This window comes from Ostrea edulis, chromosome 6 (genome assembly GCF_947568905.1).
Source record: "Ostrea edulis chromosome 6, xbOstEdul1.1, whole genome shotgun sequence".
Classification (NCBI taxonomy): Eukaryota; Metazoa; Mollusca; class Bivalvia; order Ostreida; family Ostreidae; genus Ostrea; species Ostrea edulis.
In genome coordinates this window covers 16,652,269-16,676,930 of record NC_079169.1, presented here as the reverse complement: position 1 = coordinate 16,676,930, position 24,662 = coordinate 16,652,269, and the positions used below count along the sequence as shown (strand labels likewise).

At 34.4% G+C, this 24,662-nt stretch overlaps 1 protein-coding gene across 1 annotated transcript in view; it reads left to right on the top strand.

Moving 5' to 3' along the window:
* LOC125683868 (uncharacterized) overlaps positions 1-24,209 on the top strand; it is a 47,790-nt gene extending 23,581 nt beyond the window's left edge. The window contains exons 8-12 of the mRNA XM_048925366.2: positions 11,726-11,874; positions 17,745-17,983; positions 20,386-20,443; positions 20,575-20,757; positions 21,929-24,209. Of these exons, the coding sequence (XP_048781323.2) occupies positions 11,726-11,874; positions 17,745-17,983; positions 20,386-20,443; positions 20,575-20,757; positions 21,929-22,060 (761 nt within the window). The 3' untranslated portion in view covers positions 22,061-24,209. The remainder of the gene's footprint in view (positions 1-11,725; positions 11,875-17,744; positions 17,984-20,385; positions 20,444-20,574; positions 20,758-21,928) is intronic.
* Positions 24,210-24,662: the final 453 nt, after the last annotated feature.

The following is a 24,662-nucleotide window of genomic DNA, read 5'->3' as shown; positions in this document are numbered from 1 at the left end:
TGTCATCTTATGAAACAAAATATGCTGAAGTTCCTCATTGACAATATCTTCGTAGTCTTTGGTGCTGATACCAAAGACTATGAAGACATTGTCAATGAGAAACTCTAGCATATTTTTTATTTCAACAGTCTGTTGGAATTCCCATGGGCATGAATTTTGCTCCTTTGTTAGCTGAACTGTTTTTATATTCCTATGAAGCAGAATTTATTCAAAAACTCCTACATGAGAAGAAAAAATCTTTTTGCTGTGGCCTTCAATTACACATTCAAATATATCGACGACATATTATCTATTAACAATAATAATTTTCATTTATATGTCGATACGATATATCCCTGTGAACGCAAAATAAAAGACACCACAGAGTCATCCACTTCTGCTTCATACTTACAATGTAGATAACCTACTGGTAAAATCCAACTTTAGTACTTATGCTTGGAATCAGAGTGGTGTTTAACAAGTAAATTTTGGATGACTGACCACTAGATATGAATATTTCCGTTTTCCATTTTTGTTGAAGAAGCAAATGTCAAAAAGTCTTGTCTTCAATTTATCGTGAGGAATAGTCGTGTAAAGTGTTGGAAGGTCGTACATTTTGATGTTGTTGATTTGAAAAAATTTCTGCAATTTCAAATTTACTAAACGTTCTGTAGATTTTTTTAGAATCCACATATTTGATGTACACCACTTCTGGCATATGTAGCCGCACAGTACGTTCGAAGTTTCTCCTTCACAGCTGTTAGTATTTTTGTGAGGAGCAAAGACAGGGGCTTGGTAGAGCACTTACTGGATCCAGCAATGTATCTTTGTTTGTAAGGGTTTTTATGTAGTTTAGGAATCCAGTATAGGTACGGTAACTTATATTCATCCTACCCATTGACTAGAATATTAAATGTGTCTAAAACTGAAGCATGGTTTCTAAGAATTTCATCCTTTGAAAGGGCAGTTGGAGTATAAGTACGATTACCAAAAATGGAATTAATGCCAAGATCTGTTTCCCCGAGACAACAATGCACCTGCCCCGGGCAACGGGAAAGCGTAATTCTAGACCCCTGGACTGATCATTATCAAATCTATGAAACTTTGTGCTGAATGTTTTTTCCCCAGACTGTTCTTAACAATACTTAAATTTGGTATCTAATATCGAATGATTAGATTCACTTTAAGTTTCACTTTTGCCGCAGTTGAACTTGTGAACTCGGTCTCCTGGTTGACTGAATTCTTGTACTCTGTCTAGCCCTCCGTATTTCTATTGTGTGAAATCTATATAATTTAAGGCACACCCTTAATCACAATTATATTTTTTCCCACTACTAATTTCGATCTTCTATGGAGTAACACTACTACATATAAGTAAGTTTTCCAACAAAATAAAACTTTACCAACTTTCTTACCTAATGAAATCATATACATGTACTATGAAAACGCTGTTGGTTGAATTATAACAACATGCGATTTTGTGTTCTTATAAGGGAAACTACTCGTATAACAGAGGCGTTGGGGAGACGGGTATGAAAGATGCGCAGCAGCATTCACTTATATATAGAATGCGAGAATCGATGACGGTCGAAGTCGAACCATATGTGTGAAAGTCAAGGCAACAATTTAAGACAGTTTTGTGATGCTCGGTTGCAATTCGCCTGCTACACAAATTTCCAACCTCAAGTTACGTGTACGTTTAAGTTATACGAATGTAGAGACGGTCACCGTCCGACCCGTACATGAATAAGTATGGTAAATAACCAGGGGATTTATCTAGTACATTTCCCCATTAACTGTCTATATCCATCACGCAAGCTTCATTTTCCCATATTTCTACTTCACAATCTTTACCAGAGTGCGCTACGCAAGCTTTACTTTCACAATAAGCAATACGCAAGCTTCACTTTCACAATCAGCAATACGCAAGCTTCACTTTTACAATAAGCGCTACACAAGCTTCACTTTCACAATCAATACTACGCAAGCTTCACTTTCACAGTCAGCACTACACAAGCTTCACTTTCACAAACAGCACTACACAAGCTTCACTTTCACAAACAGCGCTACGCAAGCTTCACTTTCATAATCAGCGCTACGCAATATTGCTTCACTTTCACAATCAATACTACGCAAGCTTCACTTTCACAGTCAGCACTACACAAGCTTCACTTTCACAAACAGCACTACACAAGCTTCACTTTCACGAACAGCACTACGCAAGCTTCACTTTCACAGTCAGCACTACACGAGTTTCACTTTCACAATCAGCACTACGCAAGCTTCATTTTCACAACCAGCACTACACAAGCTTCATTTTCACAATCAGCACTACACAAGTTTCACTTTCACAATCAGCACTACACAAGCTTCACTTTCACGAACAGCACTACGCAAGCTTCACTTTCACAACCAGCACTACGCAAGCTTCACTTTCACAACCAGCACTACGCAAGCTTCACTTTCACAACCAGCACTACACAAGCTTCATTTTCACAATCAGCACTACCCAAGTTTCACTTTCACAATCAGCACTACACAAGCTTCACTTTCACGAACAGCACTACGCAAGCTTCACTTTCACAACCAGCACTACACAAGCTTCACTTTCACAACCAGCACTACGCAAGCTTCACTTTCACAACCAGCACTACACAAGCTTCACTTTCACAACCAGCACTACACAAGCTTCACTTTCACGAACAGCACTACGCAAGCTTCACTTTCACAACCAGCACTACACAAGCTTCACTTTCACAACCAGCACTACACAAGCTTCACTTTCACAACCAGCACTACACAAGCTTCACTTTCACGAACAGCACTACACGAGTTTCACTTTCACAATCAGCACTACACAAGTTTCACTTTCACGAACAGCACTACGCAAGCTTCACTTTCACAATCAGCAATACGCAAGCTTCACTTTCACGAACAGCACTACGCAATATTGCTTCACTTTCACAACCAGCACTACACAAGTTTCACTTTCATAATCAGCACTACGCAAGCTTCACTTTCATAATCAGCGCTACACAAGCTTCACTTTCACAACCAGCACTACACAAGTTTCACTTTCACAATCAGCAATACGCAAGCTTCACTTTCATAATCAGCGCTACACAAGCTTCACTTTCACAACCAGCACTACACAAGTTTCACTTTCACAATCAGCAATACGCAAGCTTCACTTTCATAATCAGCGCTACGCAATATTGCTTTACTTTCACAACCAGCACTACACAAGTTTCACTTTCACAATCACCACTACACAAGTTTCACTTTCATAATCAGCGCTACGCAAGCTTCACTTTCACAACCAGCACTACACAAGTTTCACTTTCACAATCAGTGCTACACAAGCTTCACTTTCACAACCAGCACTACACAAGCTTCATTTTCACAACCAGCACTACACAAGTTTCACTTTCACAATCAGCTCTACACAAGTTTCAATTTCACAACCAGCAATACGCAAGTTTCACTTTCACAATCAGCACTACACAAGTTTCACTTTCACAACCAGCACTACGCAATATTGCTTCTCTTTAACAATCAGCGCTACATAAGCTTCACAAAATCACAATTTGTACCGCAGATGCTACGCAAGTTTAATTTTCACAATCTTTTTCATAGGTGCTACGCAAGTTTCATTTTCGCAACCTCTGCCATAGGCACTATACGCAGGCTTTTAACGTTTGTTCCTTTATCTTTATACGCAGGCCTTTAACGTCTTCATATAAAAAACCAGACAACTATCATATCGATTTTTCGTGTCCCTGTAAATAATGTATATGCGCTTGAACTTATGATATTTGTAGAATCGTTTTGATGAGTAATGCCCTTTGGTAAGGATGGTTTAGCTGTGTGATGGAATTATATAGTGATGAGATTAACCCACTGTTAGAAGCGACGTGCGATGATGGGATACTTGTAGCAATACCATGGGTCAGCGGGGTCCGTATAGGCCGGACCAATCAAAGATCCATCATGTAATAGGGTTTCTGCCGAATTGAACAACAAAGTCCTATATGGGTTCTTAGATATCGATCACCTCCATTTTATTGCCAGAATCTATGCTGTAGATATATATGTATGACACTCTGAAACATGTCAAACAAATAAAATTACAATCATATACAAATGTACTACTTATTTACAGAAATCACTTCTTTAAAATATATATTTACCATGATAGTATTAAAAGCTAAAACACTAATACTATATTTATGATATTTCCATAATGACTATACAGACATTAATCATAGAATATATCATGAACACCTCCCTACCATTCTATGGGAATAAGTGATGTGGCAATAATCCCTCATTTAACAAAAAATACCCATGAAGATTGACTGTAAATTAGGAAGTTTCATATAGATAAACTTGCATCATAAAAAATGTTAAGCGTGTATTTAAAGATATATCAAATCTGTGAAACACATTTTAACTTAATTCAATCTATATGATTTATGCCGCACAAAATATCATTCTCACTGTGCAAGTGCTATGGAATTAAATCTGTAAATTATTAAGTTGACTGCTAATTAGAAATAATATTAAAGTTTGAAAATAAGCTTATCTTTTTAAAGAAATGATCTGTCAACAGTCAAATGTCTGTCATATATTTTTATCAACTTCTCTATAAACCAACTACATGTAGACAAAGAATGACTGAACACCACCAAGAACTTTTGGAGGGAAAAAGAACTGACCAATAAAACACCAGCTAACAACACTAAAACCAATAGGAACTTCGAACACTCTCAAACCTATATACAAAAGTTTAATCAATGACCTAAGGCAAAATTCATTAAATCAGAACAGGTACTGCCTGTTCTACTTGGGTGAGCATAAAACACATCTCGATGTAGTGGTTATTCAAATAATGTTTAATTTGAAATCTATATACACATTTGTGTAGATTTATTTATTTAAATCAATTGATAAACACTATTACAATCATTAGAACTCATTGCGATTCATAGGGTTTCATACACGAAACAATAATTATATTTTACTTGCTTGAAATGTAAATGTAACAGAATCATGAATCGGATGATATTGCATACGAAACAATATATTTTACTTGCTTGAAATGTAAATGTAACAGAATTCCATATGAGTTCACATGTTGTATTTCTTGAGGTATAAAAAATATGTCTATTCAACAATTCCAGTTTCAAATGTTCGAAAGTCATTGGTTTCAAGGGAATTAAGTGTTTGGACCCCCCCCCCCCCTCCATAGTCAAGAATTCTAATACCGGGTGTTTACATTGAAGAGTTGTAGAATTGTTAATTTCTTTAAATGAAATTTTGCATTCATGCATGCATGTATAATGTACTTGGTGTGTACTGTAAAATAAATATCACTGAATATCGTATGTAACATATACTTTTGTATAAGTAGGCCTAAATGTAAATAAAGAGAATAATTCAAAACGATACTTGTTTGTTTTGTAGGTCATCTGAGTCTCTCGAGCACTGACCCCAATAAAATCTCAAATCACGTGGAAATTGAATAACTAGGATGGGCTGCTCTAACTTGGCCATAGCATCCCGCTGTGCCATTCCATTAACACAAAACAATATTGTTTAAAATCTTTTTGAGAGAGATTACGTTTATAATCTATTTGATTTTGTTTGTAAAATTTTGAAAACAAGCTGTGAAAATACGAAGTTTAGCATTGTAAATCAATAATATAATTATAGTATTTTTCTAATAACATGTGCATCTCATAATGCGATTACATATATATTATTTTTATTTGTAATTTCTTCTCCTCCTATCTTCTCCTGTCCACTCGCCCGTTGTTTATCTTATACAATTTGATATATTGTGTATACAAATGTACATGTACTAGATGTATTCCGATGAGTTGTATAACTCAAGGACAATAAAGAACTGAATGTTTTAATTAATTTTTTTTTAAATCCTCACCTTGGATCAAAAACATCACAATTTAAAATATACATTAACTTGACGCCAATTAAAAAGTTTTATCCACCACAAGGACGTTGCTGTTTTAGTTTTAAAGAAAATCTTTGTACCATTTATTTTAATTAAATAACTAAGAGAAAAACACATTATTTTATTTACAAGTTTCAAAAGCATAAATGAAAAAGTATCTATAAAACATTTGAAAAGCAGTTAGGTAATCAAAACAATTTGATAGATATTTTAAATTTTTCATCAATTCTAATGACCTCAAAATTATTTTATTAAATCATCATATGATTTACAACAATAAAATGTTTTGGAAAGTTATGCACTTTGTGTACTTTTCTTTATAACGTTTTAAAAATGTTTTTAAAACATTGTCAAACAATGTTCTATTTATTTTGTCTCAAAATATTTAAAAGTTACTTAATTACATTTTATTTTTCAGTTTTCATAGAAAATATTAAATTTTTTTCCTTTAGTAACTGAAAAAAAAAACCCATAGTTTTTTACCCATTTTTAAATAACATAAAAACGGGTTTTTTTTTTTTTTTTTTTTTTTTTTTTTTTTTTTTATAAATAAAAATTCTTGATACGAAGATAATCAAAGCATTTTGATAAATGTGTTTACATTGATAATTTTAAAAAAACAAAGGTTTTTAAAACATTATGAAAATGATTACATCTTTGCAACCAAATTGAAATGTTTTAAAATAATTGTATAATGTTTTATTCAAAACGTTTTCAAATAACCTTTTGACAACGGGATTAAAATGTTTAGTATGAAAAAAACGGGTATATTAGAACTATATGTTGTAATATTTCATTATCTGTGGAACATTCCCGTGTACCTAAGAAGGCTTGTATCAACCGGCCGTCTAATCCTTCATATGTTTACCCTCATAGATTATTGTTTAATAAACATCAAGGTCTGTTCGAGACGCAGTGAATTTTTGGTTGAAATTTTAAAGTGACACTAACGCATCACCATAGATGAATCGATCGGTGTTTCCCACGAATGCCACCCTAACGATGACCGAGAGGTGAAAGTGCAAAGAGTATCAGCATCAAGTTTATTTATACGAGGGACTTTGTACGTGCAACGCAGGCAGATCAAAAAATATATCTGAAATTTAGAACGGCTTCCCGTATCAATTTTGGATTTTACAATAATAAATCTAAGGGAAATCACTCTAAAACTAAACAACGCCGGGTGGTGCGGACATCGAATGATCGCGTTCGGAACTGTAAATCCTTGATTTCGAATGGAACACGGGTAGATCCCAGCTGTAATGGATAGTTTTAACATGGCTAGAATTATCCTGGAAACTGTGTTTCCATTTCTAGGTAAGTAGCTAAATAAGTGACTTTTGGTTCATCCTGGTCAGCACATTTCATTCATATCAGGTCCTGTTGAATATTAGTTTCAACATGTGTAGGGAATATACCTTAAGATTAAAGGAAATAATTCTTTATACCATTATGATATGCTATGTTTTAAAAACGTGGAATGGCTTGTATTATTTACTCACGTTTGCTCAATTTCAATAATTCTGCGTTTCACGATGTACATACCTTGTCGCGATTGAGTGATTGCATGACTGTCATCGGGTTTACTCATGCATATAAACTTGGACTTTATTTCTCTTGAAAACAATGGCTATAAGTGTATTATTTACACTTGGCGGAGTAGAAATTTTTAAAGTTGAACACACACACACACACACACACACACTCTCTCTCTCTCTCTCTCTCTCTCTCTCTCTCTCTCTCTCTCTCTCTCTCTCTCCTCAAAACAGGATTGCACACAGACTGAACTGAAATAAATAAAACATTATAAACTTGACTGAATCTCGAGAAATGTATTTGCAAGCACTAGTGCGGAAACTGAAACCTGGCATGCATGTATAACTTCGTGTCGTCCAATCGATCATGTGTGTTTTTTAAACATGGACTCTTCATCACATGAAAAACTGTCATATATCAAATCAAATGTATAGCGCGGCGTTCTGGGCACATTAATTAGATATTGTAGACGCGTACACAACACCCAGCTTAATTTACTGTTTCCAAATGATGTCCATCATTATCTGAATTTACTCCATTCACCATTATCTATATCAAAGTCCATATTTGATTGATAAATCTTAGTTACTGTATTTTATCTTTCATTTGTGGAGATATTTGGAGTCACGAGCGTAATATTAACCCAGTATTATACTTATCGCCAGGACTTTAAACGTTAACCGTAATCGGATAGATATTTTTAGCACACCTTTTAAAAGGGTGACCTCGACACTGTATGAGCACGTGATGCTAGATCTAATTTATTTCACAGCTGTATAAATATTACACATCTTTGATTTTTCATATATAAATAATTACATAGAATCCGATGTTGAACTTGATATGGCTACATCTCTGTCCGACCGGATGCAGACCTGGATGGTTTTCTGTGGTTGGTCAGAATTTCATGTAGTTTGTGTCTGGACTAAGTTAGTATAAGATATATACATGTATTAATTTTATAAGATACTAGTAAGTTTATTCCAAGTTTGGGCCATGGGGACATAATGTTCAGCAAAGACAGTTTGTAAAGAAAGAAGTCTCAGAAAAGGTTACAATATTGATAATAAATATAGGTACATATACACTGTAGATGCAGCATATATAGGGAAACTATTTATTTACACTCACTGAATCTTTTCTCCGATATTTCCTTTGAAATTGATAGACGATGAATGCATGTTTGTTGCAAACTAGTCCTATCTATGGCACGCCAAATTCACAAAAATGTGCTAAATATAGTTTCACAGTTGATAAACTAGGTTTATCGACTGTAAAATATAGTTAACGATTCGTTAACTATAGTTTTCATCCGTAAAACTATATTTAACGGTTGTAAACTATAGTTTACAAATGCTAATCCAAGTTTATCTGTCTTTAAATAAACGTTAACAATAGATTTTGCTGATAAATACAGATTCACATTTGTAAAGATAAATACAGATTCACATTTGTAAACTAGAATTTACATTCGTTAACTATAGTTCACAATTGTTAATCCTAGTTTCACAAATTGTGATACTATATTTATCAGATAAACTCTGTTTAACATTCGTTAATTATAGTTTTTGATCGTAAACTATAGCTAACTGCCATTTTTACTCATAAACTATATTAAACAAAACTGTGTTTGTCACTTTTTTGTGAATTCGGCGCATTAAATGACTATAAACTATATCTTACAAACCGTAAACTATCATTTACATTCGTTAATAATAGTTTAGACTTGTAAACCGTAGTTTACAATCGTGAAACCGTATTTATCAGATAAACTATGTTTTGCAATCGCTAATGATTGTTTTCATTGTTAATTATAGTTTACGCTTGTGAAATATAGATTATCTGTTAACTATGGTTTACAGATGTGAAATATAGATTAACGTCGTTAACTATAGTTTACGGTCCGTAAACTAGTCGATAAACCTAGTTTATCAACTGTGAAACTATGTTTAGCTCATTTTTGTGAATTTGGCGTGCCATACCTATCCGATTCGGTACAAAATATGTAGCATCATCAAGGTCAAAGGGTGCATTGGCTGTCCAGTTTAAAGTAAACGAAAATATTTCAATACTTATGTCCACAGGCTCTCGACGTTTTAAATATCTATAACAAAAAAATTGCCTTCCTGTAAACATAATATTATGTTTACAGGAAGGCAATTTTTTATTATAGATATTTAAAACGTCGAGTGCTTTGTTCACACGAAGAATTTGATTCGCATTAAACATAAGTTAATGCGAATTAAATCTGAACCGCGTTCACACGGAGAATTTAATGCGCATCCGTGTGAACGAGGCATTCAAATCTTGCATATACTTTTTAGAAATACATAAAGATATAAACAATGGAATGTATTTCTTTGTTGTTTTATCGGATGATGGAGGTAGCTAGCGTTGCAACAACAACAAAATCATATTGCCCGCGTTATGACTTTTTTCTGCAATGTGAGCTACATTCATCACCTGATAGAACAACGAAGAAAATATTTTATTGTTTAAATGATTTACAAATATGGTGTATACAAAAGTAAATGGACACTATACGTGTTATACCAATATAAGAATGATAAACTAGGTGCATTTTTGCAGTTTTATAACATCACCTGTTTATGAAAGTTTTAACTACATGTATATGTGTTCAGTGGTCGTCAGGGGATTGATAGGGTCGGGACAAGGCAAATGAATCCCAGGTGAAACCCCCCAACGTTGGTGTATTTTAGATATTTACGACATTATTGACATGGTCTCTGATACACCGAGATTTTTTCTTCTACTGAAATACGTATACATGTATGTATAACAAGAAATCTTAGTGATATTTCAATTTCAATTATTTATTGTTAGTGATATTTCAATTTCAATTATTTATTGATTCACCAAGCATGTTGGCATACAATCATGTTACACAATATGAGATATATTATGACAATAAACTAATTACTAACAGTTCATTTACATATATGTAAATACAAGTATATATTTGATATGTACCTGAGATATTAGACTATGTATGCAATTTAGTATTGCATATTACATAAATTAAATGTAGTTATAGCACTCTACTTTTGGTGCGCAATTCAAAACATTCATGTAAAAATTCACAAAACCTTCTAGCATGAACTACATTGACAGGGTTGCATAGTACTTTACAATGGTTTTCTTTTGATATATCATAGTCTGAATTGTAGATGTTCAAAGGGTAATATTTCTTTCTTATATCTTTATACATGAAGCAGTCATATAAAAAATGTAACTCATCTTCAACAGTAGTTTTACAAAACTGACAAAAACGACATTCTTTTGGAATACATGGTTTTGAATATCTACCAGTTTCAATTTCTAAAGGGTGGGCAGATATTCTTAGTTTTGTTAATCTAGAGCATACTACTTTCGCAATTGGAAATTTCAAATAGTCTTGTAATTCATAGTTCTTTCTAATTTTACTGTAAAATAGCAATAGTATTTAGAAATCTGAAGAATATTCAGAAATTCAGTTGGGGGGGGGTGACATACACAGGGTAAGAAATAAATATCAGATCCACCACGGTTTCTAGTACACTGAACGGACTACACACATAGTGATGTTGCAGCCAGATGTAAAAAACCACAATCCTAATTCTATTTAGCTCGCCAGGACGAATGTTCCCGGGTGTCGGCCTCGCAGTAGTAAGAGAAAAAGCTTTAACCTTATATCTTTTGAACCAAGGGGGATAGGGTTTTGATATAAATTCACTTATAGATTCCTCATGACCAGGCCTTCCATTTAGAACTAAACCAGCGATCTTGACCTTGGTATTTGACATACTTTTAAAACTAACCTTGGCTACGGGGATATATCTTTTGAACCAAAGAGAAGGGGGTAATTAGAGTCACACTTTCAGGCAAGCTACATATATGTATGTTGCCATCTGACAACTCTTTTGTCAAACATTGTTACATCATAGATGATAAAACCTTACCGATAATTTTTATTTACTAGTACAAATTGATCTTTATCATTCTGATTATTTGTTTTAGATATTTTCATAAATCGTATTTTTATCTTATCTGTTCATTGATGAATAATTTGTTTTGTGAAATAATATGGAAGCACAGTAGGTAAGTCATGTCAACGGTCATCGCGAAGTTCAAAATCCGGGATGTTATGCATATCCGTTGACTTATTTTTCAGCACGTGTTTGCATGACAAAAAGGGACAATGAAATATCTACCTTTATGAAATATTTTCTGTTTCAGTTCTCTATAAAGCGGTGGATTTGGAGGTAGCTGAGCCGTACGTTGTGAGGGGATTTTTCTGTGGAGATCAGCGGCTAAGCTACCCCTATAGTGAAAGTACAGTCCCTAACTCCCTTATTTATGCCACGGGCACATTCCCTCTCATCTTTGTAAGTAGAAAATAACGCATAGAAGTAATTCAGAGTACCCTACATGTTTATTATTCAGTTTGTGTGTAGACAAGATTTACAATCTAATTAGAGAATCAGACTTAGATCCGCGCCTGTAAGCGTATCTTAGGATCTGATTTTAATTAGATTGACAAGATTTACTGACGATTATAATGTGCATCCGCTAGGAATGTTATGCTTCAGTGAGTTTTTTTTTTTATTTTGTTGTTGTTGGCAAGCTTACATAAAACAACAGCATGGAATGATTTGTTTACACTAAAATTTGTGTTCTTGTTTAACGCACCTATCAAGCTTGTGATGGATCAAAAGTAAAGGATAAGTTTTAAAATGTTTTGGTTTAGGAATATTGTTTCCTGGTAGATTATGAAAATTTACTTTAATGTGTGGTTTGCAACAAAAAATTGCTTACCTTGAATGTCGCGTTACAACAAATAAACACATTTCTATGGGTTTTTTTTGTTTTTTTTTTGTTTTTGGCACTTATTACTATGGTGTACTTTCGTTTGAAAATATCTATAAAACGAAAGGCGAATATAACGAACAGTGATCAATCTCATAAAACGTGACGTGTTAAATTCCTCGTCAAAGTATACCAGAAGAACTACATCTCTAAGGGGTTAAAGTGTTAATTTTTAAAATCATATTACCATGCGTTATATATATGTAGAATTAAGTTCCTTAATATCATTACGCCATGGTCTGTGTTATATATAATTATGTAGAATCAAGTTCCTTCATATCATTACGCTGTGGTCTGTGTTATATATAATTATGTAGAATTAAGTTCCTTAATATCATTACGCCATGGTCTGTGTTGTATATAATTATGTAGAATCAAGTTCCTTAATATCATTACGCCATGGTCTGTGTTATATATAATTATGTAGAATTAAGTTCCTTCATATCATTACGCCATGGTCTGTGTTGTATATAATTATGTAGAATCAAGTTCCTTAATATCATTACGCCATGGTCTGTGTTATATATAATTATGCAGAATTAAGTTCCTTCATATCATTACGCCGTGGTCCGTGTTATATATAATTATGTAGAATCAAGTTCCTTCATATCATTACGCCGTGGTCCGTGTTATATATAATTATGTAGAATCAAGTTCCTTAATATCATTACGCCGTGGTCCGTGTTATATATAATTATAAAAGAATAAATTTCCTTCATATCATTACGCCGTGGTCCGTGTTATATATAATTATAAAAGAATAAATTTCCTTCATATCATTACGCCGTGGTCCGTGTTATATATAATTATAAAAGAATAAATTTCCTTCATATCATTACGCCGTGGTCTGTGTTATATATAATTATGTAAAATCAAGTTCCTTCATATTACGCCGTGGTCAAATCAAAGATCTATCAGAGGTCAAATATTTTACTTTAGATTTGATACATATGTAAGTATTATTTTTGAAAACAGCAATTTCCTTCTTGTAAATCACCAATGATTTGAATAAGTTCAGAATAACTAAAGTCTCTATGCCCGGATGGGTCGTTCGTTATTTAAAAAAAGTACTCCCTATGTAAACTTCCATACAATCAGATTCTGTAAGAGCAAGGTACCCTGTAACACAGGTGATCGTTGTGACCCACTAGTCCTCTATCGCGGTAAAGGTAAGGGCAAATAGGAATCCTGGGGAACACCAGTTCAGGTGCCGAGCAGGAGCAAGCAGCGGTTTTTTTTCTACATTACGAGAATTGTACCCATTCTAGTGAGAAAAAATACATCAAAATGGAACAAATTGTAAATTTTCCATCGTATCAACAAATGTCGTTTATTTTTGGATTAACATTAAATAAGCCATATTTTCATGTCTGATGAATAACCAGTATTCTTTGTCTACAATTTTACAACTCTTAATGAGCGCAATTTTATTTACCTCTACTTTTTATTCATATGTATGTAAGAGGAAGTGAAGAAAAATTGGTTAATTTGTACAGCGTTTCGTACGAAGCGAAAAAATGACTACTTGTAGTACCATGTTAAAAATTTGCAATGGTAGCAGCCCACATTACTTAAATGACATTATTCCAAATAAACATGAAATTGGTCCCTTTATGATACACGAAAGAAAAACCAGTTCTATATTTCAAGATGCAGATTAGAGTTATTAAAAAAAATCATTTGTATATGATTCGATAAATATTGGAATTTATTGAATGTAGAAGCCATCTCAATCAACTCATTCAAAATATAACAGCAGAAATCACAAGCCCACCATCATGTTTTTCTTTTTGGAAATGCTTCAGCAACATTATTCATACAAAACTAAGGCACAATTATAAGCGTAATATTACAAATTCTCCATTTTGTTTATGTGGACATAACGTTGATGTATATCATTTCTTTTTGCTTGCAAAAATTACTCTAAAGCTAGAAATGATCTTTTTAATCGCCTTTTTATGCTTGACTTGGTCAATATTGACACAAATCTATCATTGAACATTGGTGTTAATTTACCATTGCAGACTAATATAATTATTTTTTTAGCTGTTCACAAATTTATAGATGAAACTAGTAGATTAATTTAATTATTGTACATTTTACCTATTAATTATTATCTCGCATGACATATTGTACCAGAAGGACCAGTATGTTGTTAGAACTTATTCCCAATCCTTTTGATTTCATCAGTAAAATATGTTCAAAACAAGCGAATTAAGAACCGCGAATTACGGTTTGTTGCCGGATATTTTTAACCTCAAAATTGGGGAACATCACTAGTATTTGGCATTTGGAATGGTACTGTTTATATAAGAAAGCATCTACTGTTTGCCGGTCAGACCGCCCTGAGCCATCTTCCTGGATCAGATAGTCTGTGGTCAAAATTAGTTGGAAAAGAACGGCCCAACAAGTTTTATGAAACACATCAGAAGCTGAAGCCGGTTTTCACAAAGTTGATTGTTAGTTTGCCACTGGCGTCTGTGTTCAGTAAAACATCAAAATATGAAAGAGATGTGGAAGACTCTGTGGTACTTTTTATTCTTAATTCATCGTGCTACCGTGTATAATCAATGAAAATGAACATGATTAGATAAAACGTCGTCGTATTTTAGTGGTAATTGACCACCCAAACTTGACACCGGTCCATCATGGGATTTATAACGTGAACAGCTGATAAACACACGTGTTTAAAATGTTCATATTTATTGTGAATGAAAGCTATCTTTTCATTGGTCACACGGTTAAAATATGGATCCGGTTTACAAATAAAGATATTAGATTCCAATTTTTCCCGTCATTGATATTCTTATTATTTAAAATAATTGAGAAAATAATTGAGAGTTTGTGTCACTCTTTCGATGGTGAAACATGCATCATAAGAGGCGTTTAAACGAGCCATTAAGGTAGTTCACTACATCAAGAAACTGCGTCACAAGAACGCGATTCAAATGTTTGTGAAATCATTTGTATCGATTAATTTGTTGCCGCGGTGGTCTAGAGGTTAGAGCGTTCGCTCCGCATGCGAAAGGCCTTGATTGAATGAATGTTAAACGTAAGGGTTTTCCCCAATTTACAAGCTAATTCTGAATACAATTAAACATATTGTAGTGTAAATAACAGATCATTTTGTTTTAGATATATTTTTATTCCCCCTTCAAAGAAAAGGGACATATTGCTTTGCACCCGTTGGTCAGTAGACCACATGTTGTTCGCTTAATATCTTGAGAACCATTCACTTCATCGTAATGATATTTCATATGTGGGTTGGTTACGATTAGAAGAAGACCCCTATTAATTTTAAGGTCAAAAGGTCAAAGTTTAAGGGTCAATCTACTCTGGACATAGGAAGATGTTGTCTGCTTAATATCTTGAGAAACGTTTCCTTGACAGACATTAAACTTGTTACACTGTTACATTGTGAGGAGTAGATGACCCCTATTGATTTTTGAGGTCACATTATCGAAGGTCAAGGGTTAAACTGGAGATAGTAATATACTGTTTGTTCAATATCTTGAGAACCCTTTGCTTGACAGACATCAAACTTGGTACACTGGTACATCTTTCGGAGAAGATGACCCCTATTGATTTTGAGGTCACATGTTCAAAGGTCAAGGATCAAATTGGTCATAGGAATATACTGTCCATTCAATATCTTGAGAACCCTTTGCTTGACAGACATCATAATTAGTACATTGGTACATCATAAGGAGTTGATGACCCCTATAAAATTTGGGTTCATATGGTGAAAGGTCAATGGCTAAACTGGCCATAGTAATATATTATCTCCTATATTTTAAGAATCATTTGCTTGATTGGCACCAAACTTGGTACACTGTACACAGGGCCGTAACTGCCGATGAGGCAGACGAGGCAACTGCCTCGTCTGATTTTTTGGCAAAAAAGAAAATAAAATTATATAAATGTTATATTATAGGATATATGTTTAAAATGAAGACAAGCACCTTTGTCTTTGACACCATATTACGATTCTTTACATAGTACAAATGAAACACAAACATGATAAATTGGGATTTAAAAAGTGTCATTTTCAGTCGTAAAGTCAATCGGCGGCCCCCAATCCCCTGCCTCCCCTGATTTAGAACCCTACTTACGGCCCTGGTACAGCATAAGGAGCAGCTTACCCCTATTGATTTTAGGTCACACGGTCAATTCACTCTGGACATAGGAAGATACTGTCTGCTCAATATCTTGATTTTGGTTTGGCACTACTATCATGTAAATGATGCATGTGCATAACTCTGTTCAATTTTGCACAATGGGGGCATATATGTTTTACAAACATTTCTTGTTTATTAAACAATCTATATGTAAATAAAAACATGGCACGGACCTTGTTTACATAAAAAAGAATTGTTAGTGCTGTATCTCACGTGAAACTCAACAACTAACATTCGAATTTCTGCTGACCATCAGAAATACCTTAGTTTAACATTGTATACATTGAAAATGTGGAAAATAAAAAAACCTTTGAAATTTTTTACTTCAAATCGTGTCCATGCCCCTTTAATTACAATGGTTAAGTGCGAGGGTGTCGCGTTTAAACACTAATGTTTCAACGTTATAGCAACGTGTGTATTCGTAGTGATAGTTTCCAAACTAACGTGGGCAATATATCGATGATAGCGATATATGATAAACCTGTGCAACGTAAAATATAGCAACAGGTCGATATTTTTAGTCCATTCTCTCGGACGTCTTCAGTCGACCTTATTTACATAATGTACAGGCCTGGATTTCTCGAAAATAAGTATGAGATTTTACTCAAATTTTGACTGCTCAAATAGAAGAAAACTCAAACAAAGTTTGAGATTTTTTTTTTCGAGAAATCCGATCCTGATGCATGAAATGCGCGCTCTTTCTCCTCACGTGGTTCAAGTGGAAAGAACGCAATGGCGATAGCAAGTTCATCAAATGTAGATATATAGGAATAAGGACTCGTTAGACTAAACCTATTATGCTAGATTATGTGTAAAACACTAAATATGGTTGTCGGTTGTTTGTTAAAATGTTCTGTCGAGAATTTTTCAGTGAGGGTTTTTTAATGTGCCAACGCTTGTCGCGACACGAGACCTATGTTTTAAAGGTCATATCCTAAAGATCCTACCCCGTGGGGATCCGAGTTAGAATAGGTCCTCAGTACCCCTTGCTTGTCGTAAGAGGCGACTAAACCCTAGTGATCTCCCCGGTTCTTTGGATGACACCGCAAAAACCGAGGTTCCGTGTCACAGCAGGTGTGGCACGATAAAGACACCCCACTTGCTCAAAGACCGTAATATCTGAATAACGTTACAATGTATCCTATAGATATGTAATACTGCGCTGACTATTGCAACTGGCAGTAATAAAGATCCATCTCTTTCTTCTGCAGGTCATAATAACAGCGTATAATGTGATACCACAGAGAAAGCTGCACATGATATGGGTTTCATATGCATTCGGAATTTCTTCGATTTATTTGTTCATGAACGTCATGAAATTATTCTATGGGGAACTAAGGCCCAATTTCTTTGAAGCCTGTAAACCAGTGTGGCCGGGAATGGACTGTAATAAATATGTAACGGAGTTCAACTGTACAGGGACTAACAGGAAAGCTGTCATAGAGTCCATGTAAGTACTGTGAAGCACGTACCACGTTTATCAAATGATAATTATAAATACGTTTTACACCCCTACAACATAATAAGAAGCTGTTAGGCTTGACAGTAAATTTTGTACATAACATCGTGGTACTCATTACGTGTATAAATAGTTACATGGCAAGCTCAATGGCGTGATTCACGTCCACGTGTCTTCAGTTTTGTTACTAAGGTAACAACATGACAGTTATGTTACGTAATACTTAGGTAACGACATAACAGTTATGTTACAGGTACTAGTACTTAGTATCAACAAATAGAATTTTACGATAGAGCTGTAACGGCAGTGATGGTACCATACTCTAAATTGCACCATCATTGTGTCATCACTATCATCGCTATTCTAACATACTGTCATCACTATCCTACCATACTGTCATCGCTATCCTACATGTACCATACTGTCATCGCTTTCCTACCATACTGTCATCGATATCCTACCATACTGTCATCGCTATCCTACCATACTGTCATCACTATCCTACCATAGTGTCATCGCTATCCTACATGTACCATAGTGTCATCGCTTTCCTACCATACTGTCATCGATATCCTACCATACTGTCATCGCTATCCTACCATACTGTCTTTGCTATCCTACCATACGCTATCCTACCATAGTGTCATCATTCTCCTATTATACTGTCTTCGCTATCCTACCACACTGTCATCGCTTTCCTACCTTACTGTCATCGCTATCCTACTATACTGTCATCGCTATCCTACCATAGTGTCATCGCTATCCTACCTTACTGTCATCGCTTTCCTACCATACTGTCATCGCTATCCTACATGCACCATACTGTCATCGCTTTCCTACCTTACTGTCATCGCTATCCTACTATACTGTCATCGCTATCCTACCATAGTGTCATCGCTATCCTACCATACGCTATCCTACCATAGTGTCATCGCTATCCTACCATACTGTCATCGCTATCCTACCATACTGTCATAACTATCCTACCATAGTGTCATCATTCTCCTATTATACTGTCATCGCTATCCTACCATACTGTCATCGCCATTTTACCATACTGTCATCGCTATCCTACCATACTGTCATCGCTATACCAGACTGTCATTGCTATCATGCCATACTGTCATCGCCATCCTACCTTTGTATAATCACTGTCTTACCATACTGCCGTCACTATCCTACCATACTGTCATCGCTATACTATACTGTCATCGCTACCATACTGTCATCGCTATACCAGACTGTCATCGCCATCCTACCTTTGTATAATCACTATCTTACCATACTGCCATCGAGTGTGCTGATTCAGGTTCATTACAAAATCGTAAGAATTTAAGATATTTTGTGCATGTATTAGAGTATGATTATAGAAAGGAATGCATTTTATATTTTTATGTATAGTTAGGCACCTACCAGTAAACCCAGAGAGAACTATTGATATTCTCGTCGTTTGTACGTCTAATAATCTGTCTGTTATCATAATGCCTATAGATATTAATATTCAAATCTTTTATGCATATGCTGTCTATTGACAAGTTAAAGATTAGGTTTGGTTGTGGTGTCGTCATGGTTAACCCAATTGGGGGGGGGGGTAGAAAGATCCTTTCTTATGAAATGTGATTTATGTCTATTTAATGGCTGACAATAACTCAGTTTCGATTTTCGTTGCAGTTGACCTACATTTCTAGAGTTATATCCCTTTGTATGATACACCTTGATTAGCCATTTGGGGATAATATTTAAAATATTTTTCGATATTTTTTCTCAACAAAGATCGTTTGACATATTGGTACTATACTTCTGGGGGGATTTTCACTTTGCAAGGATAATGTGATAATATATGCATGGGTATTTCATTTCTGGCGGATTTTCCACACCCATCAGAAAAACCATTTTTTTTTTTGGCACACCAAAATTACGCAGTATATGTTATACTTAATTCTTAATAAGGATGTGACTGACCTTAAACCTGCGTGTGTTCTATCAGAGTCAATGATACAACTATTATGTGAGTGTGTTTTATCAGAGTCAATGATACAACTATTATGTGAGTGTGTTTTATCAGAGTCAATGATACAACTATTATGTGAGTGTGTTCTATCAGAGTCAATGATACAACTATTATGTGAGTGTGTTTTATCAGAGTCAATGATACAACTATTATGTGAGTGTGTTTTATCAGAGTCAATGATACAACTATTATGTGAGTGTGTTCTATCAGAGTCAATGATACAACTATTATGTGCGTGTGTTTTATCAGAGTCAATGATACAACTATTATGTGAGTGTGTTCTATCAGAGTCAATGATACAACTATTATGTGAGTGTGTTCTATCAGAGTCAATGATACAACTATTATGTGCACGACTAAAACTATAGCATATGATTTGCAGGCGAAGCTTTCCGTCAAGTCATGCTGGGATTACCATATTTGGAGCACTATATTTGATTGTGAGTACAATAGTACTACGTTCTAACCCTACACATTGTCATAAACTGCACGTACAGTGTAGAATGAATATAGAAGAAATGTAGATGTTGACAAATATAGATTTTCTATCTTCAAGTTTTCGCTGTTTCAGATTTTTACACAAGAGGTTTTCATGACTAGAAAAAAACAGTTTCATCTGGGATGGGCCATTTTCCAGTGGGCGGCGTTTTTATGGGCGGTGTACGCTGGGATGTCACGCATCACCGACAATAAACATCACGTTCCAGATGTGTTGGCGGGATATTTTATAGGTGCCATCACATCATATTGGGTTGTAAGTGGTTTTGCTTGGTATTCTAGCCCCAAGAGTGGGGCTTAGTTGATCTTACGTTGAAAATGCAGTGCGTTTTAGAAAATCTTAATTACTCCTGTACATATTGAGTAAAATTGCCGAAACTTTTCTGCATTTCTTTAATAAAAATGATAAATAAAACAAAACAAAAACTTCAAGTTCTTTTTTTTTTTTTCGAAAAAGAATTCAGTGGCATGTTGTATTCAACAAAGATCTTTTAGAACTCAAACAGAAAATCGCATTTTGCTGTGATAAACTTAATCTCGTATAAAAGGACTGTACACTATCAATTGTGTACATGTGTACGACAGTTATACCAATGTATCTATCATCTAGTACAAATTATAATAATGGAGAAGCATGAAGAACACACAGGTAATACAATAATTTCTAAAGACCAGAAAATGTGCATACTCAGGCGACCGTTACGGCCCATGGGCCTCTTGTTAAAGGGATATCCCCCTTAACAAATTTAAGATTATTAAACTTTTTGTATACATAATATCATATCTCTAGGTGCGACATTGACATAAAAGATATTAAAACGTTAAGGTTGTACAGACTTGCACTACATGCATGTAAACAGATACATTCATTAGGTAGAAAGGTTAATTGATAATATTTCATAAGAGCAGGAAATAAAGTTAAGCCCTTTACCTTTAGTTTTGTGATTTTGTATGAGCTTTAGTCATTCGATCCAATCAATTGACGGACAATAGATCAAAAATGTGAAAATCATCGAACTCGTGTGTGAAATCTCCCCATTGTCTTAAGGCTTAATCAGAAAACATGTTTAGGTATAAGAATGAAAATTCTGCTAGGAATAGCGTGCAAAATAACTGGCGTTGCTGGATCATTACACATTTTCATTGTGTACATTATTTTGTTAAACTCAATACTGACTAAATTGTTACGTTACAAAACCTTTGTATGTACCTCATATCAAATTATATGTGTACCACATCAATTCTTTATCTTTAGTCATTTCCTGTTATGTACAATACCAGAATATAAATGATCTTGTTAGTTTAATCTCATTATTTGAAAAAAGGGGTATTTTCATTTGAACAAATTGATGATACATGTAGTTTTAATAGATTTATTTGTTAAGGGTCGGAGTACTGTATTTTATATCCTTGATATCTTCCTCTAGGCTTACTACTGGTCAGGACTCGGGGAGATTGGGAATCCCAGGACAGAAATAGATGGAAAATCTAAAAACCATTTCATCACTCATTGCTGCTGTCAAAACGGTATTTCAGTGGGAAAGCCGAAGGAAAGTTAACACAGGATACACTAGATGCTGCAACTTCACCAAATAAGTTTTAGCGAAAACCACATCGTCTCCACGTTTCTTAATCTTGTTTATACATGCTTACCTAACTCTGTCTGCAAAATTAACTTTTCTATACCGTACGACACCTGTTCCACCACAGCTTCGGAATCTGTAGACCTGTCTGGTTTACTATAGACCAACAACGAAGTGGGTTTTTGTATTCTTTCGTTTCCATGTTTAGTTCCATTTCTTTCTTTGTTTTTTTTTTTCCAGACCGGGAACCTTCCGCATATTTTGATTTATCGAAAAATGACTTGATAAACGCATACTAGAACATCAGCACGTGAGCCTATTTGAAGTATTGTGCGAAATGTTTCTCTGACTTGACGGCTGCGTTTAGTTTATAGACAAGTCGGTCGTAAAATAGTCCACTTGCTATAGTCTGGATGCATTTTCTTTAGATTTTGTCTCTCTTCCGTTCATTCCGCACACCTTTACTTTGTACTAAATCTTCACTTGTATTTTTGCTAGCTACATGTTTCAAGAACTGTTTCAAGAACAATATTCTGAGCGTGAATGATATTACAACTCTACATATATTTAGGATTTTCATATATTTCGTACGCAATTGCTTGATCCATAAGCTTGTATTAACTTCTGATGGAGGATGTCAGTTTTTTTTAATGTGTGCCTACTGAATTGAACCTTGTAGATATATATAGATATATATTTTGTACTATTTTTCATAAATACCGGTATATGAGCAGACGTGGTACTATTTTTCCGCATATTTGAGCTCAGTAACAGAAGGATTGGACAATATTCTCAATGTGAAATTGTCAAATTAATTTATACATAATTGGAGTACATGTCCATGGATAACTACATGTAACCAGTGTTTTTAATTGTCTATTGCTCTTTCGTCTCTCTCTTTTATAAATGGAAAAAAAAAACCTGAATGCCATTTTCACCTTTGCTGTCCAAGTTTTATCTTTGTCACGTGATGCCTTTAAAAATGAAAGCTGTTCTTTTTCTTGCTGATCTTGAAATCCAGACATCCAATTTTGTTTTACACATTTGGTTTTGAGTGCTATATAACTGAAATTCTGAATCACTGCTCATCTCATTTGGTTTAGATGATTTAATGTCATAAATTTGCAGAAAATTCAACAAATAAACGCCAACATTTCTTTTGACCCCCTTCATCTTCTTTCTGAAAGAACTGCTTGCCAACTGTTGTCAATCTATGTGCAATTGAATACTAATTCTGATTTCGTGTGACATAAAATTTACAAAAGAAGCAACAAGAACTTCTCCTTGTAGGAATAGCTTTTCCATAACTCTAATATGTTAATAGATTTATATCAATGCATGAAATGCCATACCTGTATGTATCATGTTTTCCCTTTCGAATATTGAATAGACAATCATGTTTTAAAAACCAAATGCTGAATAAGATGTGAACATACCTAGTATTCAATCACAGTAACAACAGTATATACGGCACGTAAATATCACATAGTAAATTTCAACAGGCGGGTGTATCTGTTGGTTTAATAAAGACATAGATAATTAATTTCTTTGTGAATTTAGATCATACATGTACATTAATTGAGATATTTTTGCAATCAGTATTCTGGAATATGAAATACACACACAGTAGAGGAAGCTTTAGAGGTACAGCGAAATTGCTTTATTTTACCTGGTAAACAGACTTTAATCTACTTCATGTACGCGAGTCAATTATGTATGGGAATGTGTGCTGTGCCGTATATATCTTGTTTGATTGCCATATTTATTCATGAAAAATTGGATATTTTTATATATAAAGCATAATTAAACATGATACAAAAAGCATTACATAATGCTGCTGTTCACAATTGTCGGCATGGTACTGGTGGCAATTGACATATGGTACTGAATGCCTTGTAGTAGAATTTTAAAACTGTATTAATGTTCAATTGTCGAGTCTACATAATTATGATGTATTTACAGTTTATGGATGTTGAAAACAATGATGATTTGTCTTGATTCATATTGTATATCGCAAAATTACAACCTTGAAAGAACTACATGATCTTTTAATGGTTCCTGTTTTTTGTTTGTTTTTCACTAATAACTTTCCTTTGTTTAACATTAAATTGTATTGTACAAGAAATGTTGTTTGTGGTTTAGAGGTACATGTTAGCTTTCTATAGTAGTACGTTATAAAAAGATAATGAGCACATAGCTGAACGCCGTGTTCAGTATTTTAAGAAACATAAGGCGGTGGCGTATTCTCAGCACAACAAGTAGACATCAAACTTTAGTCTTCCTTGCAGCGAATCATTTATTCCAAACTATTTTTGTTATTCTGAGACAACATTCACACAAAGGCATTGCGATGTATTATCGCTTTTAGATGAAGTTGAACAAGAAATCATATCTGTTACACTTCATCAACATGAATTTGTTTCTTGCAGAAATGTAGCCGAACAATTGCGAATATTTGTCAGTTGTTTCCCCTATTTCAAACATAGGTGGCGCAAGACTCGTTTACGTCCTTGTTGACTTCCGGTGTACGTACGATTTATATGAGAGTGTAAGGTTTTTGTTGTGCAAACAGGGAGCG